The following is a 22,243-nucleotide window of genomic DNA, read 5'->3' on the forward strand; positions in this document are numbered from 1 at the left end:
TCCACCTAGAGAGCATCTCTCCTTTATCTTCCCTTGTCCAAAATCTACCTCCTCCAAGCAGAGTCCTTTATGATTCCTCAAGCGGAAGGTAACTGGACCCCACTTGAATCTTTTCATACTTCGCACCTCTCAGGCAGGTGCCACATTTTCCCTTGTATGACATTTATCCATGTACATGTCTTACTGTGCTACTGGGTTGAAGCTTCTGAAGGGCAAAGACTGCATTTTATTCACCTTTGTGCTCCCCACAACTTCTACCTAATTACTTTGAATGCAGCATAGGTAGCTTAAATGTTTGTGAATAAATAAAATTAATTTGGTGAAAATACCATTTTTAAGCCTATGGAGTTCTTAAAGTGGGTCATTAACAGCCCCAGAATCGTGTTTCCCCAGCTTCCAACGACCTCACCACATTTAAACATACCATAAGGACATCACCTCCTCCTAGGATCAGTGGGATGGACTCAGCCTGGATATCAGTTGGGAGACTAAAAGAATCATATTTTGAAGAATTTTAGTTAATTAGAAAAAAATCACCCAAGCTAATTAAGTCATGTTAAACTATAAACCTAAAAGAGAATTTTATTTGGTAAACACTACCAATCTTTTTCAGCTAAAAATACATCAACGTTTAGAAAGGAAACTATGATTTAAAGAATCACAGGAAAAAACTCAATTTCACTTACCCAACTGGGCCCAAAAATATGTGATAAAAACACTAACCACTATTTAAATTGAAAAACATTGTTGTCACGGGTACATTTAAGTTTTTAAAGATGGAGGTACTTACAGCCAATCCATCTCTTCCACAGCTTGAGCAATTTCAGGCATAACACCCATCTCTGAAAACAAAAATTAATTTTAAAAACTACACATACTAAACTTAAATCATATTGCTCTTAAAATTACTGTTCAATGGGGAAACAAGTTTGAAGCATAGCTCAGTTACATAGTATCTCTTGAGTATAAATTTTGGAGAAAAACTTGAGTTCAAATTCAAGCTCTCACTAGCAATGTGACCTTAGGCAAGCTATAAACCTATTTCTTCGCACAAAATGGAGCTAATATTGCTTATGTTGTAGGAATATGGGACGATTACAGATAATCATATGAATGCATCCAGCACATAGCTATCACTTGGTACATAGTATCCACCAGTGAGTGTTTCCTCCCTATGACTGGTGAAAAATCTGCCAGAGTTGGAAAGTTCTACACCGGTACCATGGTTGTTTCACCTAGAGATAATGTGGAAATCATTTGCCTTGACTCTTTGAGGACCATGTGAATACCCTCAGCGATCTGAGAAAAATGAACAGGCAAGGAGAGCCCACATTTATAGGCAGTCATAATCAAAACTCTGGTAAACTGAAACGGGAGGGGCTGCTGCTGAGAACTTGGGTTAACTGGAAATGTCAGCTGAAGAACTACTGTTCTTAATTGTTCACATGTTTAAGTAATTTACATCAAAGTGAATCCTAAATGAACAGATTGGGTTATTTCTAATTGGATTTTGAAATTTTAACACTTCTCAAATGAACTGTAGAGGGTACACACGGAATAGTGAGTTGTATTACTTAAATCTCCTTTCCAAATAAGAAGTGATCTTTCTTTTAAGTCTGCATTTTTAAAATGTAGCTTTTATTAGTTATCTTTACAAAAGTATATATTTCTATTAAAAAATGAACAACACTCAAATATACCCAAGCCCCAGAAATAACCTATTTGGAAATTTTGTATTTCTTATAATCATTTGTGAAAAGGCATAAAATAAAACTACAATCCACTGCAAGAGTAGCTTTTTCTTTGCATCAGGTGAGAAGACACATACTAGCAACTAACAATAGATACAACACTAACACTTTGTATAATAAACGAGTTAATATAAACATTGATGACATGGGAAAGTGTAAAAATCTTTTTCAAAAAGGCAGGCTCTCCTACCCCTAAATCTCTTCAGAAAAGCCACAGACTGAAAAACTACTCAAGATCAAAAGTTGTATATCCAAGCTGACCTTTTTAAAAATTGCCCCCATTAAAGTCTAGGTGTATTCTCTCTCCTACAACGCAACTTGCTTTAAAAAAGGGAGTGATGGTCTTCAATATGCTGCATACAGAATACTGCAAGCTGAAGCTGCTTGTGAAACTATTACATTGCAAGCAGCAACCACAGACAGCTTTCAGCAAATTCCAGGCAATTTCTTGTTCCATTCTGGTCATGTTTTCTGCAGGTTTGCTTTGCAACCATCATGTTTTCTTTAAACAGAACATTTTTAACACTCAAAAGAAAAATAGGAATATTCATGCTCAATTCCACTTTTGTCTTTATTTCACATCACAGACTCTTCTAGTCCTTTACTCTAATATTCCTGAAATCTGTGCATGACTCCCAAAGAAGTGAACCTATAAAATGACAACCTGGAACTGCTCTACACACCTTGGCTCTGAAATCTTGTTTGAGGAGAGAGCTGGGGAAACAAAAACAGCTCCCAGTCTGAGCAGATTTCCCCTTGCCTATTATGAAATACAACTAAAACAATCAGAAATCCTCTCTCACGACTAAAACCTTGGAATTCCTAACGTTCTAATGGGAGAAAAATGAAGAAAGTACAATACTGTGTTATATCTGAAGTCATCTTAATAGATTAACAATATTAAAAGATAGCAGGCCTAATGTGATACATTTATTGCTATATAAATGTACGACTTTTAGTCTATAAGGCTTACTGCAACTTGTATAACTGTGGATGTATAAAGGAAGGATGATAAAGGAAAAGAGAAAAACAACTGTCGGGTTAGGTAAGCCACCTAAAATTCCTGTTTGGAATAAAGGAATTTTATTTGCTGATGATACCATCAGCAAATAAACAACGATTTTCAAAATTTGTGATGGGCTCGTGTGTACGCGAACGAAAATGCTTTCCCTCTAGCTTAGATATTCAACGTTACTGTTGATATAATAGAGCTTAACCACAAATAAATATCAGGTTTGTGCCTGGAAATTTTAGTTTTGGAAGGGCCTGAAGAAAACTAGATGCAGGATGGTCATTTCCAACTGACCCCTCCCCGCGCCCTGCTGCTTCTCGGCCAGGCCAAGCCCCTATCGGGCGCGGAGAGAAAAGGGCCCCTGAGCACCACTGCCACGTCAAAGAGCAAGAGGCCGGGGCTCCAAGAGCGGCCGCAGCAACGCCGCCGCATCGTTCTCGCAGCCCCTGGTGTCCCGGCAGGACAGCCGAGTGAAGGGAGGCTGGAAAGAGAGAAAGAAGAGAGCGAGCACGGGGAGGCCCGGCCCGGCCAGCACCTGGAGGGAAAGGCTCTCCCCGCAACACCGAGGCGCACCGATCGGGCCTCTCGCGCCGCCACCGATCCGCCCGCAGTGCGGGGACCGAGGGGACCGCTTTGGACAGCTCCCTCCTGTCCCGCGCGGCACCTGTGCGCCCCCGCCCCAAAGGCTCCCCTCCAGCCGGCCCAGGGCCGAGGCGTGCATCGGGCCTCCCGCTCCAGCCCCAGCTCCGCAGACGCACCGGAGAAGGCCGCCATCTTCGCCCAGTCCTCCGCGATTCAGCTCGCGTTCCCTCCCTCCGAAAGGACACGCGGCGCGGTAGCGGCCGGCGCTTCCGGCCCCCCCGCAACCCGGCCCGAGTGTGCCGCTTTCCAAGTCCCGGCAAGGACCCAGCTCCAAAAGAACTGTTCCGGCTAAAGAAAAGACCCGCCGCGGACTCCACGGCGCGGACCCAGTTCAGCTGCCCCTTGCTTTTCCTAAGTAGCCAGGACCCGTCATCATTAGACGTACTCAGTTACCTTTTATGTAGAGCATGCTATGTGTCATCAGGAGCACTTTTCCACATGCAAGGAAGCAGACGTTACGTGATGAGGGTCACACAATGGCCCAGGATGACCGGACAGCAAAACTGTGCCATCTCTGCTGCCTCACTCAGACCCCGCAGCCTCTCAAAGATAAGCAGGGCTTTGTGGTGTGTGAATGACCTGGAGAGACCGAGTTCATCGCCCAGAAAACCAGCGCTAGTGAGCGCCTGGCACCCAACAGTCATTTACTAAATACTTTCGACTGATTTCGGTCTCCCAACCTCCCTTCCCCGGTGTTTGATAGAGTATTGATAATTTCACATTTATTTGACGTCCTTACAGTTTGACTCTTCTCTTTGCAGAAAGATAGGAAAAGTAAACGAATGTTTAATCCTGCCAACAACTCTGTCAGCTTGTATTAGCATCTTTAGACGAAGATACTAAGTTTCAGGAAAATTAACTTATCTAAAGCCATATAGCTACTGAATGGCAGCGTGGTATCTGAGCCACATCTGCCTAACTTCAGGGTCCATGCTGTACCTAATGCGTAGCCTGCCCCAGAATGACATGAGAAAAGTCAAACCCTCAGGCAAGATGTTTTAGATGGACTTAGAACTACAACTTTTGGAGCCATACTCCCTGCGTTTGAATTCTAGCCCTGGCATTTGCTAGCTGTGTAACCTTGAACAAGTCTGGGCTTCAGTTTACTCATTTGTGAAAGAACCATGAATAATAGTACCTATCTTGAAGGATTGGTATGAGGCTTGAATAAAATAGGTAAAGCACCTACAACAGTGCACAGCACGTGGTAACAATATATGTGTTAGCTCTATTATTATACTATTACATGTAATAGGATTCACCTAAAGTTCCAACAAGGACAATACAGTCAGGCCTGCCTGCAGCTTCGCACCTCCAGGGGGCACCATTCACATTATAGTCTATATTCTCATTATATTTTGTATAAATTTATATGTGATACCCCCTGAGAGTTAGGCAATGTAGCAGTTCTGAATATATGCCACGTACGCCATATTTTTCCTCTTTCAAGGGACAAAGCATTTTCCAGGGGACTACTCAGAGGACTTTTGATCTCAGGAGTTTGGGAAGCAGAAGGCATGCTATGAGAAGCTGTGACTAGAAGGCCCCAAGGCAGCAGGGCAGGAAAAGAGCCAGAGGGAAGAGAAGGCAGCTGTAGGAGGAGACCACTTTTCCAACAACTGTGGGGAAACGTGTGACTTTTTCCGCCCAGGGCTAACTGGACCTGTGGAGAGTGGACTTGAAGCTCTCTTCAAAGGGAACATGCCCAGGACTTCCCTGGTGGTCCAGCGGTTAATACTCCACACTTGCAATGCAGGGGGCGCAGGTTCGATCCCTAGTCGGGATCCCACATACCACGTAGCCAAAAAAAAAAAGGGGGAGGAATGTGCCCAAGAAAGCTGCCTGGAGAAGCTAAATGATGTAGCCGACAGACCCTCAAAGGACCCTGTTTTATTCATACCTTTGAACCAGAGAACAGACATCACCTGCTTCATGGAAGTTGCATTTGGAGGATACCAGCAGAAGAATCTCCAAGAAACCAACAAAAAGTACCCCTGAGCTAAAAAAAAAATCGACCTTGGGAATTATTGAGCCAGAGAGCGCCAGATTCAGATCACAAAGGCACCAGCCAAATAAAGGTGTGTCTCCTCCATGTCCAGATTTTACAGCTCCCCAAGGGTCAGAAACAACAGCTAATGGTAGAGGGGAGAGCAGAAAAGAGATTGACTGCATCCTTCACCACATTGCTAAACTGGGGAGTGAGGAAGCTGTCATTTTGGTTAAAGTTGTGAGTTACGATCATGACACTGGACCCAATAGTTTAATTACAGAAATGAGACTATAACTGTGATGAAAATAGCCAGGCAACATTTTGTTATCTGAGAGTGACTAGAAAAACTCTGGAAGATGCTGGAGACTCCATCTAGGTCAGAGGAAGAAATAGTCTCTAGAGAGGGTTTCAAGGTAACAGATAATGTTTTCTGCTCATTCACTATCAAGTTTAGCTTATTTAGTAAATACAATACGAGAGATATAATAATACCTTCAATAATGTGAATTGGGATATAATGTGATTGGCTCCCCTCTTTGGCAGGTAGGACAAGGCCAGGCAAAGAAGCGGTAGGCAACCCCTTCATCCAACCAAGAGATAAATGATGGGTGTCCCCAGTCCAGTATCCTGCTGGTCCACTCTGCCCAAAACAGGCTGATTAAATGGGCACATACTATCCGGGAGACAGTCCTGGAATCCTTGCCTGGCTCCAGAAACCCACCTACATAAATCATTAGGTAGGAAGACAACCACCACTAGGTGGCGCCAAACTGCAGTTGATCCCGGTAAAGGTTGAAAGGGACGGAAAAATCCCAGCTGGCACTTTTCCCTGGACATTTATTTCTATAACCTCACAATAACCCAACATCGGGCTTCCCTGGTGGCGCAGTGGTTGAGAGTCCGCCTGCCGATGCAGGGGACACGGGTCCGTGCCCCGGTCCGGGAGGATCCCACATGCTGCGGAGCGGCTGGGCCTGTGAGCCATGGCTGCTGAGCCTGCGCGTCCGGAGCCTATGCTCCGCAACGGGAGAGGCCACAACAGTGAGAGGCCCACGTACTGCAAAAAAACCCCACAAAAAAACAAACAATAACCCAGCATCTTATTGGGTTGGGTAATTGGACCTTTTGAACCCATAGCCAATCACATATGGTGGAATTTTGCTGTATTATCCATACACCCAGAGAGATTGTGTTATGTACTGACTTTTCAAGTAAGCTGTACTTACTAGGCCACTGCAGACCAGATAGATTTGCAGCTACAAAGTCAGGCCTACGAAATAGGTCCTTGAGATACCCAGGCCCTTGAGAGTATAGAGAGGATTTCCTTAAAAAAAAAAAAAAAAAAGGAAAGATCTGACTGGCAGATACTCTTTGTGCTCTGGAATATGGACATGGTACCTGGAAAGGCAGTGATGAGCCTTGAAGATGAAAGCTTCATGCTAAGGCTATTGAAGCAGAAAATAGGAGGAGATTGGATCCATGATGATGGTGGTGAGCCCAGGTCTGTCTGCCTCAAGACCTCTTGTGGCTGGAGAATGCATTACGTAGTTGAGCCACTGTTAATTCTCTCTGGCTCACCACCCAACACATACCTAACAGGTACAGAAAAGAAAGGAGATGAGACATTCATCAGTATAGATTTTGTGTAATGGATCACTCAGAAAATTTTTTCAAATATTCTAGAATAGAGCAATAAGAAACCTATCGTGGCTTCAAGATGGAGGCGACCTTGGCTTGAGCCATGAAGGCACCATCAAAAACAACCCTTGAGGAATGGCGGTCCTGTGGTTAGGACGCCATGCTTCCACTGCAGGGGGCACAGATTCGATCCCTGGGCAGGGAACTAAGATCCCACATGCCAAGTGGCATGGCCAAAAAAAAAAAAAAAAAAAAAGAATCACTTGAATTAAAAAAAAAACAGTCCTTGAATATATGGTCATTTCCTCACAACCAAAAATGAAGATGAAATGTGCCATATGTAATGGAGGAAGTGAGCCTGAACCCAGCCTAGGGAATATAATTCAAATCAGGTTGTTTACTTTGTCCTTTCATTGGCACCCAGCCACACTCCCCAGTCCCTATCCTGGCTCCTTCTGGGCTCTCGTTCCTAGCTCCTAAGGATCCAGCCACCACCAAGAGGGAAGCAGCAAGAGAGAGTTGTTTTAATGTAAAAGAAGTCAATTAGAAAATGCAGTATCTTCATTACGTGGCCCCCCAGAAATCCTTCCTCACAATAGATAATACAAACCCACTCATCATGCCACACAGGTAACTGCAACTTATCCCTCCTCAAAGGCTCCCCAGGAAGTTTGCCCTCAGATCTATGTCTTAGGAGAACAGAGAACTTGGCATCACCTGCTCTGGATCTTGAATCTTGCTGTGAGCAGATGTGGCCAACCTTCCATCAGGACACCCTCTCCACTTTGATACAGCTCTTGGTTGGTAAGACTCCTGATTCCGTCTTCCTCAGGATGGCACACACCAGACCCTCCAAGTCTGGCCTCCTGCTTCCTGCCAGCATGTACCCTTGGGATCATTTTACCCTCCAGCATGTCAAACTATATAGAATTCCTTGGGGATTCCCTGGCAGACGAGTGGTTAGGATTCCATGCTTCCACTTGAGGGGGCACGTGTTTGATCCCTGGTTGGGGTGCTGTGTAGCACGGCCCAAAAAAAAAAGAATATTAGAATTCCTTGCATACAGCAGGTTGCCTCTCACCACTGTGTATTTCCGATGCTGTTTCCTCTCCCCAGAATAGCCTTTCCCTGTTAGTTTCACTTATCTATTGCTGAGTAATACCCCCAAATGAATACAACGACCAATTTATTGGTCATGATTCTGTGAGCCTGGAATTGGGGCAGGGCTTACCTGGCTGGTTCTTCTGTTCCACATGGCATGACCTGGGGTCATTCACTCGGCTGCATTCAGCTGGTGGGCTGGGCTGGACTGGACGGTCTGAAAAGACTTCACTCTCATGGGTGGTGCTGTAGGGCTCCCGGACACCACCTTGCTCTCTCCACGTGGTCAACTTGGACCTTCTCACAGCAGGATTAATCCCAGGGAAGACAGACTTCCTACATGGTAGCTGGGTTTCAAGAGGATAGGGCCCCAAAATTGAAAGCCGAGGCTGCATATCTCAAGTCAGCTGTGGAAGTAGCCCAGTGTCACTTCTGCCAGATTCTATTGGTCAGTACAAGTCACATGATCAGCACAGCCCAGATTCATGAGGAGCGGAAACAGGCTCTACCTCTTGATGCAAGGAATGGCAAAGAGTGTGCTGCCATCTGTAGTATACCACACCTCTCTTCTTGGCAAACTCCTAATTATTATTCTGATTCAGCGAAGCTAGCAACTTGCAGCAAATCCTGCTTAAGGCCAATCCCCAGCTAACAGATACTGCTAGTTTGCCCCAATGTTTATTTCTCTTTTCCCTTAAATTTCTGACTTTAAGCCAGATGTATGGCTTCCCAGAATAAAGACTCCACTTCCTGGGCTTCCCTGGTGGCGTAGTGGTTGAGAGTCCGCCTGCCGATGCAGGGGACATGGGTTCGTGCCCCGGTCCGGGAAGATCCCACATGCCACGGAGCAGCTGGGCCTGTGAGCCATGGCCGCTGGGCCTGCGTGTCTGGAGCCTGTGCTCCACAAAGGGAGAGGCCACAACAGTGAGAGGCTCATGTACCGCAAAAAAAAAAGAAAAAAAAGACTCCACTTCCTAACCCCCCTGGTAGCGGGGCCGTATGCCTGTGTTCTGGCCAGTGGCATATAAACAGAAGTGCCCTTAATGGAGTTGGTGCATCCTTCTTGCTCTTGCTCCTTCCTCTTGCTGGAATAGGGATGCAATGGCTGGGGTTTGAGCAGCCATATTGGACCATGAGAAGAAAGCTATGTACTGAGGATGGCAGAACAATACAAGACAAGTAGCTGAGTCCCTGGCACCAAGGAACACTGTACCAGCCAGAACTGTGACTCTAGATTTCTTACATGAGAGAGAAATAAACATCTATCTTCTTTGTTTTGGGTTTTCTCTCCCAAATGACCAAACCTAATCCTAATTTATATACCCCTCCATTAGTTATCTATTGCTACAGAACAGTGACCCCAAAAATCTAGTGACTTAAAACAGTGAACATTTATTATCGCTCACACTTCTGTGGAGCAGGAATTCAGGAGCAGCTTGGCTGGGCATGTCCACTCAGAGCCATTCTTGCTGTTGTAGTCAAGCTGCTAGCCAGGTTTGCAATCATCTGAAGTCTAGGGGCAGGGGCGGGGTGGGGGAGGGGAAAGATCAGCTTGTAAAGGCCACTGGCTCTTATGACTGCGTGGCAATTAGCAGGAGGCCTCTGTCCTCCACTTGGACCTCTTCTAGGGCAGCTTGAATGTTCTCATGAGATGGTTGCTGGCGCCCCCTACACCACCCCCCTTTGCCACCGAAACCAGCGATCCTAGTAAACAAAGCAGAGCGAGTGATATCTTTTACAACCTAGCCATCAAAGTCACACTGCCACTTCTGCCATATTTCATTGGTCACAGAGGCCTGTTCACAGGCATGAGACACACACAAAGGCATGAGGACCAGTGGATGAGGATCATTTAGGGACCAGCTCAGAGGTTGCCTTCCACACCCCCCTGCTTCCCTAACAGACCCCTTATTTGTTCAAGTAGCAGGTGGCAATCCCTCAACATCAGAAAAAAGCCTGTTCATCCTCTGGGGTAAATCATGTTTCTTCTGGACCAGCCATTGTTGTCATTAAGTTTGTTGACTTAGTCTACCCTGTTTTTCACAGTTTACCTGACTCAGAAAGCAGTTTGGAGACAGCGAAGGCTCATGTTTAAACATCCTATTTTTTCCCTCTGAATTTCCCACAGCTTCTGAGCTGAGCAACGATCATTGAATTTTATGCTTTTGTCAAAATAAGCTGTCAGAAACGGGTCCAGATCTATTAGAATGCAACATCATTCTCGCTGCCCCAGTGTTCACCTTATGGTACAGGGACCAGAGAGAGCCAGCAAATGGACATAAATCCAGAGACCTATAATTTCCTATCCCCTGAAGAAGTGGCCACAAAGTCCATCACTCCAGATATATGGGAAGCAGAAGACAAAGGACAACTCGGATGAGGTTCAGAGGGGCTGTAACACAGCAAAAGAGATCTTACTAACTGTGTCGGTCTCGTCATAAGCAAGCCAGGCAGGGACATGATTTATGGCTGGGTGCTGAGTGGCCCGCAGGCATGAACACCACTCTGACCCCCCTGCCCGCCAGCTCCTGTGCTGATCAGCTCCTGCCAGCGACGCCGATGGCTCGTGGGGAAATGGCTCCACACTTAAGAGCCTGAGCAGGAGAACACGGCCTGGAGGTTGTGGGTGTTGAAGAACAGGCTCTGCACCAGACAGATGTCCTGAATCCAGCTGCCCAGAATCTGCCAGGACCCCTGAGTTCCATCACCTGCAAAAGAGACACATTTTGCACCTGCACCTAGGGTGCAGGCTTGCTTTCTCAGCCTCTCTCCCTGGGTCCTTGTTTTACTGCACTTCCTTCCTATCTGTGAAACTGATCACTTGTTAACAAGGTCTGTGATTTTTTTTTTTTTTTTTTTTTTTTTTACTTTTTTTGGCCACACCACATGGCTTGTCAGATTTTAGTTCCCTGACCAGGGATCGAACCTGGGTCCTCGGCAGTGAGAATGACGCGTCCTAACCACTGGACCACCAGGGAAATCCCCAAGGTCTGTGAATTTTATTTGAAGCAGACTGAAACAAGACCACTTGCTGTATTTAAAGAAGGAGAGGGTTGATAAAAAGGGTGGTCAAGAATTCTTCAAAATGATTTATTCATTTTGACAGACCCAGGGAGAAGATAAATCCATCTTCCTGTGGAATTCAATGTTCCACAGGGCCAAACGGAAGATTTTGGTCTGGAGTTCTGGTTTTGTATTTCTGTTTGTTTGTTCTTAATAGCTGAAACAATCAGTCATTATCATAAGCCTGACATATTTTTTTTAGTTGCCTTCATAATAGAATTATGAAGTTCAAATAACAATTATGCAATTGCCAGGGAAAATCCTGGCAAGATCTTTTTTCCAAGACAAATATAGGTTCTATGTATATGTTACTCCAGTCGGCAAAGTCCATGTTGATGGGTAAGAGACATTCCGGGCAAAGTCCATTCTCCAAATCTTCACAGCTAATGACAGCTTTGCTGTTCTTATTCCAGGTACATCAGGCATATAGCTAAATGAGTGATAGATTATAGATAGATAGGACAGCACCCAAAGTGTACTGAAAATAGCTCATATTTGAGAGAGATTATCTAACAGGCTATTTAATTGCTCTGAGGCATATACTTTGAGTTCCCTTTGTTGCAGCTCTGTATCCTTTGGTGAAGTCGTAACAGAAAAAAGAGGGCCATCAGAAAAATTACTTGCTCCAATTTTTTGTATTTTACAAAACTACATTTGAAAAGAATATCCTCTTTGATTTTCAGGTTCTCTTAGTACAAAGACCTATAGGAAAAATTTCAATTTGAGTTTATTTAGCCTAGGTTAAACAGAAAACATGCACAGAGCTTATGCGACACATTTGCACTCCCCAATCCCTTCTACATGCTCAGAACCCTTAGAAAGAAATTCACAGTCTGGGTAGAAAGCAGTTTCCTTTAGGAAATCAATACCATCCATTTTCCTTCCATCTTTGTATGGTCTCTGTTATATTATGATCCCAAATTGCCATGTTTTGTGTTATAGTCACTCATATAGATCTTCTTAAATCCTTTCAGATATAGCTCATAAGCAACATGAAAGCAAATGCTGTGATCTCCTAATCCCCTAATGTAGCACCTAGTGCAAAGAGGGATTCTGTAAAAATTTACTGAATAAATTAATAAAATATATCAACATAAAAAAATTCTTCAAAATGCCTGGAGAAAATAATCCTGAATATGGTGGAAATTTATTCTGCCTGGTCATATAGTTTCCCCTGATGTTATAATAGCGAGACTGGGAATTCGTAAAGGCTGCTTCAAGTGTCTCTCTGAATAGTCATGTTCCAGTTACTATGACTGCATAAAAAATTACCTCAAAATGTAGTGGCATAAAAGCTTCATTTATTATGCTCGTAGATTCTGGGAGTGAGGACCCTGCACAGGGCACAGCAGGAAGGGCTTATCTCTGTTCCTCAGTAACTAGCACCTCAGCTGAAAGACTTGAAGGCTAGAGGTTAGAATCATTTGAAGGTTCCTTCACTCACGTGACACACTGATGCTCATGACACAGAAACCCTAGCTGGGGCTGTTGGCCAGCTGTGGCCTCTCCATGTGGCCTGGGCTTTCTCACAACATGGTGGTTGTATTCCAAAAGCAGCATCCCAAGGACCCTGTGGTCTTTAATGACCAAGCTTCAGAGGTCAAGCAGTGTCACTTCCTCCTCTTTCTACTAATTGAGGCAGTTACAAAGGTCTGCTAGGTTAGAGGGGATCATAGATTCCACCATTTAAAGGGGGAATGTCAACATTTCATTGTAAGAAAAGCACGTGGGACAGGGTATAACTTGGTGTGACCATGTATTAGTCATAGTTCTCCAGAGAAACAAAACCAATAGGATGTGTATATGTAGAGAAAGAGATTTATTTTAAGAAATTGGCTCATGACATTATGGAGGTTGACAAGGTCAAAATCTACAGGGTGGGCTGTCAGACTGGAGAACCAGGAGTTGCTGATAATGTAGTTCAAATCCAAAGGCTGTCTGCTGGCAGTTTCCTCTTGCTTGTTGGAGGTCAGCCTTTTGTTCTATCAAGGCCTTCAACTGATTGGATGAGGCCCAACTTTACCCAGACAAGTTAACACATAAAATTAACCATCACAAGTCCAGCTCTTGTCAACTTGGCATCTCCTTAAACCACCCTTAATCTCAAAATGAAGATAATAACGAGGTCATACTTCTACCTAACATGATACAACTATCCTGTGTACATCTGAAAACTCACTAACCCTTTCTCCAGAGGAGGATGCAACATCCTTGCATGCTGTTTACTCTTGTTGATACCTTGTAACTTGAATACCATGATGCAAGGTTATCAATACTTAAATACTATGACATAAAATAAATACATCTTATGTTGCACGATAAAGGGATTTTAAAAAGGGCAGGAAATGAAGCTATCTGTCGTGTGTGTGTAAATATATCCATATATGTATGGATATGAATCACACGTTCATAACAAAATAAGGAAGAAATACTCATGATAATTATAGTCCACAACTGGTCATGTGGTGGTAGCTGGTATTTGTAATTACCTTCTTCCACTGCCCATTCCATATCCCCTTGCCCTTGGGCCTCATGCCTTCATTACCACAATATCCCACTGATTAGAGATCAACCCTATTCCACGTGGAGGGAAATACACAAGGCATGAATGCAAGGAGGCTGGGACCATTGGAGGACAATTTTGGGGATGCGCTTCCACACCTGGAAATAACAAATATTTCTCCATTTTTCAGATGTCAAGTTCAAGTCATACAATGGATAGAAATAAGGCAGAAGTGTTCGGACCTGGACTAGATCAGGGAGGATTGTGTATGTCAGATTAAGAAGATTGGTTTAATCTGGTAGATGTGTGGCTTTCAACCTCAGAGTGCCCTCACCTGGAGGATTTGTTAACATGAAGATGTGAGCCCCTCCTCCCCAGAGTTTCTGATTCAGTAGGTCTAGGGTTAAACCTATCATTTGCTTTTCTCACAAGTTTCCAGGTGCTGCTGCTGCTGCTGATTGGGGGACTACAGTCTGAGAACCTCTGTTGTGGGTAAAGCAGATTTTAAGCAAGACAGTGATGTGACCCAATTTTTATTTTATGTAACTCTTTCTGGTGATTTTGTGAAGCATAGATTTGTGTAGGCTCCATCACAGGCTTTCAGCCATACACATAAGATATAACTGAAACTTGAACCAGGACAAAGAATGTCCGACTGGAAATGACAGGTAAGAAAAATATCATTAAATGTCCCTGTTTGATGGCTCTTTGGATTTGATTGGGGTGGGGGGAGGCGGGAAGAGTTGAACTGGAGGAGATGAGAGAGGAAAAAAGGCCTTAGTGGGCTTCCCTGGTGGCGCAGTGGTTGAGAGTCCGCCTGCTGATGCAGGGGACACAGGTTCATGCCCCGGTCCGGGAAGATCCCATATGCCATGGAGCAGCTGGGCCTGTGAGCCATGGCCGCTAAGCCTGCGCATCTGGAGCCTGTGCTCCGCAACGGGAGAGGCCACAGCAGTGAGAGGCCTGCGTACTGCAAAAAAACCACAAAAACTCATGATTGATTCCTCATCAGCTTCATTGAATCCTTGTTCTCTAGGTTAATATTTCCATTGTAGGTTTCCATTGCAGGCAACTCAAGGATAAACTGAAGGACTTGACCATAATTTCGCTACAACCGTAGTAAAAGAGAAAAAGAAAAAAATCATAGCTCATAAGCGGTTTATTTATTGAGAGAAATTCTTCTTGAGCCTGTATTATTTGCTGGAGAAAAGAAATGATTTCTGAAAGTTACAATCTCCCTTTTAAGCAAAAAGGGTTAATGGGTAACAGTTACATAACCATGAATAATTCATGAAGTCAATAAAAATGTATTCAGAGCCTTCCTTCAAGCTGGGTTTACAGCTGGATTAAAAAGCCATTGTCCCTGTCCACAAAGAATTACAACATTTTGGTATTATAGTTGCCTTTTGAAGTTTTGAATTATCGGTGTTATTTGAGACTCCCTAGGTGTCCACAGTCTGTGGACATGAATGGTAGTCATCACTGGAACATGAAATGCTGTAATTTCACTGGTTTTGTGCCTGGTTGGTGACACGGGACCCTTCATCATTTGTAAGATCCCCTACCAAATACTTCCAGGGAGACCCAGAGGCATCTTAAACATGTGGGCAAATGAGTCCATTCCTTGGATACTGCCAGTCACCTCCCCCTAGAGCCATTGTTGATCTGCTGTCTGTGGTCTGTGTGCCTGTGAGCTGTGTAGTTGTTTTTGGCAAAGCTGGGGAGAATGCCTTGCCCTTTGTGTTTCCCTCTGTGAGGTTGAGAGTGTTTTATTTCAGGCAAACGAACAAACACCAAGAGTGCTTGCTAAAATATAAAAACACCAAGAGTGCTTGCTAAACACCAAGAGTGCTTGCTAAACTATAAAAACAAATACTTAACTTTTAAAATGAATGGATGAGTTTGTCAGAAAGTAAAGGAAACCCAGAGTCCTGGCAATAGGCAGGAGAATACATGGAAGAAGCAAGCAGTGAAGTCGCCGGGTGCTTTAGGGACACATTAGGGATGGAGCTCTGATTTCAGGGCTGACATAGAGGTGGGTGGGATGGGATAGGGGACAGGGATTAAAGCCTTGGGCCTGTGAAAGGAGGGAAGTTGGATCACTGATCCCCTTGCATAAAGGTAGGACCCATGAAGAGCTATGCAATTAAAAATACATCTCATAAGACACAGTCCTACAGCAGATAAACTCGTCTGCCCAGCCTGGAATATGAGTGGATATAAAGGTGTCTTTTGAGAATTTGTGACCACAGCCTGACCCTCTTGTAAGTCCGGGGGCTAAATTCACATTATTTGTAATACCTGAAATATAGATTCTTAAACTGGACCCAAGTCTCGCACGTGCCTTTGCAAAAGTGAAGGCAAGTCTTCTCAGGGGGAAGGTACCCTCTAACCCAGGCCTCCAAAAATGCTCACAGATTGTATTCCAAAGCACATGAGTGAACAATCTCTCTCTCTTTCTCACACACACACACACACACACACACACACACACTACCTAAGGAAATAAGCCACCATGAGCAAGACTCAGCAGGAAAAGAAAATCCTTAAAGCCTTCAGGTGTTAGAAATATCAGGTAGAGAATATGAATTATGTTTGATGTATTTCTAAAAGTAGGAATTGAAACATAAGTAAGAAATAATCAACTAACAAAATGACTGGCATACTTGAATTTTAAAAAGAACTTGTAGAAATAAGATATATAATTGATTATGAAGACCTTGGTGAAAGGTTAAATATAGACTAAACAGAGAAGTGAACGAGTGAACTGAGAGAGATGAAGAAATGATACTGAATACACAACACAGACACCCACAAAGATGTAAAGTGCAACATACATCTAAAGAGAATGGTGTCCAGGCAATATTGGAAGAGGTAATGACTGATTAAAGGAGCAGGGAAGAAATTATATTCCAAACTTCTGAAATTACTCTTTATGGGACAAGGCGAGGTTGGAAGAGAGTATTGTGTGTGTGTGTGAAGTGCGTTTGGATGTGTATGTGAGTGTGTGGTTTTGTGTTAGCTTAATGATTATTGTACCATCTTATTCCAATGGGAGAATTTTCGCTTTACCTCATTTATGTTTGCTTATTTACTCTGTCCTTTCCTGTCTCAAAGGGATAGTTTTCTTTATTTTTAAAATTCTATTCTATGGTTTGGAAGCTATGTGTTATGTTTCTTTCTTTCAAAGAAAATATATAATTAACAGTATATTTTCTATCAAAATTTGCAGTTATTTAGAATCTCTGTCCCGCTCCCAAATCAGAAAGGATTTTATCACACTATTTATTGGACTCTCTCTCCCATATCCCTTGATTGTGCTATCGAAAATTATAGATTTACATTTTTTCCCAAAATTTTATTATGAAAGTTTTCACATATAGCAAAGTTGAAAGAATTTTACAGTGGACACTCATGTACCCACCACTGAGATTCTATCATTCGTATTTTTTCACACTTGTTTTTTTTCTTTCTTTTTTTTGCGGTATGCGGGCCTCTCACTGCTGTGGCCTCTCCCGTTGCGGAGCACAGGCTCCGGACGCGCAGGCTCAGCGGCCATGGCTCACGGGCCCAGCTGCTCCGCGGCATGTGGGATCCTCCCGGACCGGGGCACGAACCTGTGTCCCCTGCATCGGCAGGCGGACTCTCAACCACTGCGCCACCAGGGAAGTCCTCCACACTTGTTTTATGACGTCTCTTTCCATTTATTCATCCGATCTATCCATTAATTCATCTTACTTTTTGATGCTTCCAAGCACATTACAGATCACTTACCTTTGTTTTTAAACCAGACAAAAGAGCTATTCTTAGTAATAAGTCAATGGTTGATTAATTTACCTTTTTTTTTTTTTACTAATTTTTTTGCTCACTTCTTACACTTGCTGCTCATTTTTGCATCTGTCACTGCATATGCCTCTGGTAAGGCTATTCCCCAGTTTGTTGTTCCATATGATTTGTGAGTGAGGAAAATGGGGGAAAGGGGCCTGTGTGAATTGGGCAGTGAATTAGAGTAAATGAACTTTAAGCAAGGGGCTGGCGGTTTCTTCTTAGCTAATACCATGCTTGAACTTTACAACGTCTATTTGCCTGCCAAGACATATTATGGCAGTATTAGAATATTTATAGAAGGATTGACTGGGATTCTTCAGGCTTTCTGGAGGAAATAGAATGTCTTGGGTTGCTCTGCAAAGCATTTTATTATTACGATGAAAACTCATTCTCTTCATAAAGAGCTACCATTCAATACATAGTTTACCATTCAATCAAGTACAGATGTATGACATCTATAACAGGCAGCATTTAAATGTCCAAATTCAATTTTGCTATACAATTTCAAATTTAAATGGAAGCAACTTCATATGATGAACTAATCTCAGAGGTCTCTAATAGGCAGAAATGTAAAGGGTTAAATGCAGAATCATTAATGGCTTCTGGATTCATGGGCTTTTTAGCTGATGGGAGTTAACCTGCTAAGCTTCTACTGAACCTATCACTTAATGATAGCTCTACTTGGAAGAATTAAGAGGATAAAAATGATTCTTTTATGTGAGATGTTGATAAGTAATTTTTGTCTGGTTCTAAGGTAGAAATGTCTATGGCCATCAGCAAAGTGGAGGAGAATTATATTTTAGTTCAGTTGAGGCATACTCAATACGCTGTGAGGATAGAAAGAAATGGGGACATTTTCTATCTTTTTTTTTTCCTTACCCTCATCAGAGGCTTATACAAACATCAGTTACTTCTCTTTAAAAGGGATATATCACAATACCTTCTCTATTAATAATTTGAACATTAGACAAAACAGTGTTTCGATTCTGGATCCACTATTACCTGTGTGTAAACTTGTTTGGGTGACAATGACTCAGAGCCTGAGTTTCCTCATTTGTACGGATATTAACCCTTCCCTTGCAGTGAAAAGGTATAACAAAGTACCTGGCACAGTGCTTGGAGCCATTATTGTAGCCATTATTATTATTATGCCTATTTTGGAATCCTCTCAATTTTTATTTCAATCTTATTTCCTTAAGTAGCTCACAGAGTTACCATTTGTTTTGGTTATTTGGAAAACATAGTTTTTCCTTTTAGAATGACTTATTTGTGATTTAAATCATCTTTAAACCAGACTGGGACCTTCAGCTAAATTAAGAAGTTGGTTAGATGACCACGGTAATACATGGCAACCGAACTCGTATCTGTGACATATTTAATACCCCCTACCACTGAGAGAACAGGTTGGTAGTACTCCCATCTCACACGTTGGAACTTCTGGTCATCCAAGACAGTTCATTTCCACTTTCCACCATCTAAATGCTCCCTGTGATGTGCTGTGGTGTGAAGGAAGGAGTGCATGACCAAGCCCTGGAGAACTGTGTTTGAATTTTGAGTCTGTTGTGACCTTGAAGTTTTCTGAGTTTTCGTTCCCTTACCTGTGAGATGGGGATCTGAACCTCACCCCAGAGCTTCTGTTTATTCACATCAGCAGTGGCTGTGAGGATGAAAGGGCTCTGTAAGCCATGAATACTCTCAGTGTATGAATTAATAATACTGTCAATGTATTATTAACTAATAACTCAACTCGGAAGCCACATTGCAGACAGCCATACATTACAGACTCTAAATTAGGTAAATCTGCAAAATCCACTGGTAGAAGTGGCAAGAGAGAAGTGGTCTCAAGGCATTGCAACTCAACTCAAATTAGCTTAAGGTGACTGTACTTGCTTGCTTACCTGGGAGGATGGAAGCACGCAGATGTCACTTGTTTCAGGCATGTTGATAGCAAATGAAGTCTCCCGCTCTCTGGTTTTCCTCTGCATGTTGGTTTCATTCTCTGACCATGCAGACAGCCTTTCCCTCCATTGTGAGTACGATGGCTGTTGACAGCTGCCAATCTGTGTTCTTCAAACTTAGTGATACAAAAAGGAAAGGTGCTTTTTTCCACCACTTAAATCTTTAAAATAAATAAATAAATAAATTGCAGGGAAGAATTCTCTGCCCAATGCTTGAAGTCAGGGGAATGGGACCCTCTGAGGGGGCAGACATGGATCAAGGAGGCAGAGTTTGGGGACTGGCAGCCCCACGAGAATTTCTCGGCTGAGGGAAGGAAGAGGCGGTTGGAGTAGTTCTCCAAGAGCAAAAGGCCTGGGCAGACCCAGCGACAGCTGTCACTGTGCGTACGAGGGAGGAAGAAGAGGGTGACGATGAAGAGTCTTGCTGTCCTTATGAACTGCCCGAGGTCTCTTCATTAAATCAGCCACTCTCCTGTTTACGGTCAGTGTGACCATCATCTTGGTTTGTCCAGGACAGTCCTATTTCATGCCTGTTTTCCTGGCATAATTATTAAAATCATCCCTTTTCATTTTCAAAAGTGTCTCAGGGACTTTCCTGGTGGTCCAGTGGTTGAGACTCCACATTTCCATTGCAGGGGGCACGGGTTTGATCCCTGATCAGGGAACAGATCCTGCATGTCGCGCAGCACGACCAAAAAAAAAAAAAAAAGAGAGAGAGCGAGAAGTTCAAAAGTGTCTCCGTTTGGACAGCTAATTAGTGCCTGTAAATAAGATCCATTAGCTATTTGGCTTCAGTCACCCAACCCATCTTAAATCACTCCTCCTTTGACTCAGGTGAACTTTGATTTGCGCTTTGATCACGTCTCTGCCTTTTCTTTCCAACCCCAGTGCCTGATGGTCTCCATCTGGAGCACTTCTCAGGACATATGTATTCTTACCACCTTCTTCCACATTACTGGTCACCTCACATTCTTCCCTTCCCGGGAATATTCTGGATTTTAAATGGTGGTGACGAAGACTTTATAATCTGTCTATCTGCTCCAAGCACCTCCGGTAGCAGAATCTTCCTTCCAGGAATTGCTCCAAGTTAAATGTCCAGTCACTTTCCAAATAGTCCTGTTTCTGCCTGTGCTTTTGTTTCTTCAGAATACAAGCCCCTCCTCAGAGGTCAGCCAGGCATGGCTTTATGTTTCCTGTTCTGGTGTGCAAACTATGATAAATGGGCTAAGGGTGAGGATGGATAAAGCAAAGAACACAGCGGGATGATGGTGAAAGAAAAAAAAAATTCTTGGTAATGCACTTGTGGTGGTCTCCCGCGAATACAGTCTAAGAAGGGAGCATCCTTTGTCAGCTTGGCCTGTTACCTCCCGGCTATGCTTATGTCCATCAGGTGGAGGTAGAGAAGAAAATGAACGAAGTAGAACACAATCTCAATTTCTATCCGAGAAAGGATGAGCTAGGGAGAAGAGCTGAGGAGACGAGGCGCACAGAAACGGCAGGGGGCGGTGTGGAGGCCCCGTATGTTCCAGGGTCCACCCCCGACACTGTATTCCCTCCCAGTGAACGGTGTTCCTACTCCTTCACCTTCGGCAGCACGTGATGTAAGAAGTGCGCCCTGAGGCTCTGCAACTTGCCAGCCCGAGTGGGGTGGGGAGAGGAGATGTCTGGTGTTTGCATTTGAAGATTTGATAAAAAGACACAGCTGCTGAGAAGAGAAGTACTTGGGGGAGACAGTGTGTAAAAAAGGTTCTGGGGGGGCTTCCCTGGTGGCGCAGTGGTTGGGAGTCCGCCTGCCGATGCAGGGGACACGGGTTCGTGCCCCAGTCCCGGGAAATCCCACATGCCGCGGAGCGACTGGGCCCGTGAGCCATGGCCGCTGAGCCTGCGCGTCCGGAGCCTGTGCTCCGCAACGGGAGAGGCCACAGCAGTGAGAGGCCCGCGTACCGCAAAAAAAAAAAAAAAAAAAAAAAAAAGGTTCTTGGGGGAGTTTTTCATTTATTCAACCAACAATATACATTTGGCCTCTGCTCTGTGCCAAGCACTGTTGTCAACTCTGGGGATTTGGCAGGGATGTATACAGCATCTGCGACATAAAAGGAAAAAGATATATTGGTCTCTGCCCCTGGTTCCTGGCACAGAGCTCCTAAAACCCTTGTAATTTCTCTCTCTTTTTTTTTTTTTTTGCGGTACGCGGGCCTCTCACTGTCGCGGCCTCTCCCGTTGCGGAGCACAGGCTCTGGACGCTCAGGCTCAGCGGTCATGGCTCACGGGCCCAGCCGCTCCACGGCATGTGAGATCTTCCCGGACCGGGGCACGAACCCGTGTCCCCTGCATCGGCAGGCGGACTCTCAACCACTGCGCCACCAGGGAAGCCCTCCGGGAAGCCCCCCGGGAAGCCCCCCGGGAAGCCCCCCTTGTAATTCCTTAAGTGGTGAGGATACTAGGAGCATCTCTTGTTCTAATGAGCTGACTGTGACTGGGCTCCCGGATGGTGACTGGTCACCAGAGAGACCAAGCAATGGTTAGAAGCTTTGAATTTTTAGTTCCCCCACCCATCTTTCAGAGAGGGGAGAGGACTGGAAATGGAATTGATAATTGATCACACATTCATGAGGAATCTTCCTTACAAATCCCACCGGTAGGGGCTTCTGAGAGCTCCAGACCGGTGAATTTGTCCACACTGGGAGGATGACGCACCCCACCTCCACGGGGACAGAAGCTCCTGTGCTCAGGACCCTCCCAGACCTCACCCTCTGT

General features: G+C 44.1%; 1 protein-coding gene and 1 long non-coding RNA gene across 2 annotated transcripts in view; both read right to left on the reverse strand.

The window, feature by feature from the left end:
* DDX1 (DEAD-box helicase 1) overlaps nucleotides 1–3,627 on the reverse strand; it is a 33,798-nt gene extending 30,171 nt beyond the window's left edge. Inside the window, exons 1-3 of the mRNA XM_081254553.1 lie at nucleotides 3,522–3,627; nucleotides 791–842; nucleotides 425–488 (exon numbers count right to left, since the gene is read on the reverse strand). Coding sequence (XP_081110679.1) covers nucleotides 425–488; nucleotides 791–842; nucleotides 3,522–3,537 — 132 coding nt within the window. The 5' untranslated portion in view covers nucleotides 3,538–3,627. The remainder of the gene's footprint in view (nucleotides 1–424; nucleotides 489–790; nucleotides 843–3,521) is intronic.
* LOC308627717 overlaps nucleotides 1–22,243 on the reverse strand; it is a 1,107,544-nt gene that overhangs the window by 994,174 nt on the left and 91,127 nt on the right. The gene's annotated exons all lie outside the window — the stretch shown is intronic.

Source organism: Mesoplodon bidens, assembly GCF_964165515.1.
Source record: "Mesoplodon bidens genome assembly, chromosome: 14".
Classification (NCBI taxonomy): Eukaryota; Metazoa; Chordata; class Mammalia; order Artiodactyla; family Ziphiidae; genus Mesoplodon; species Mesoplodon bidens.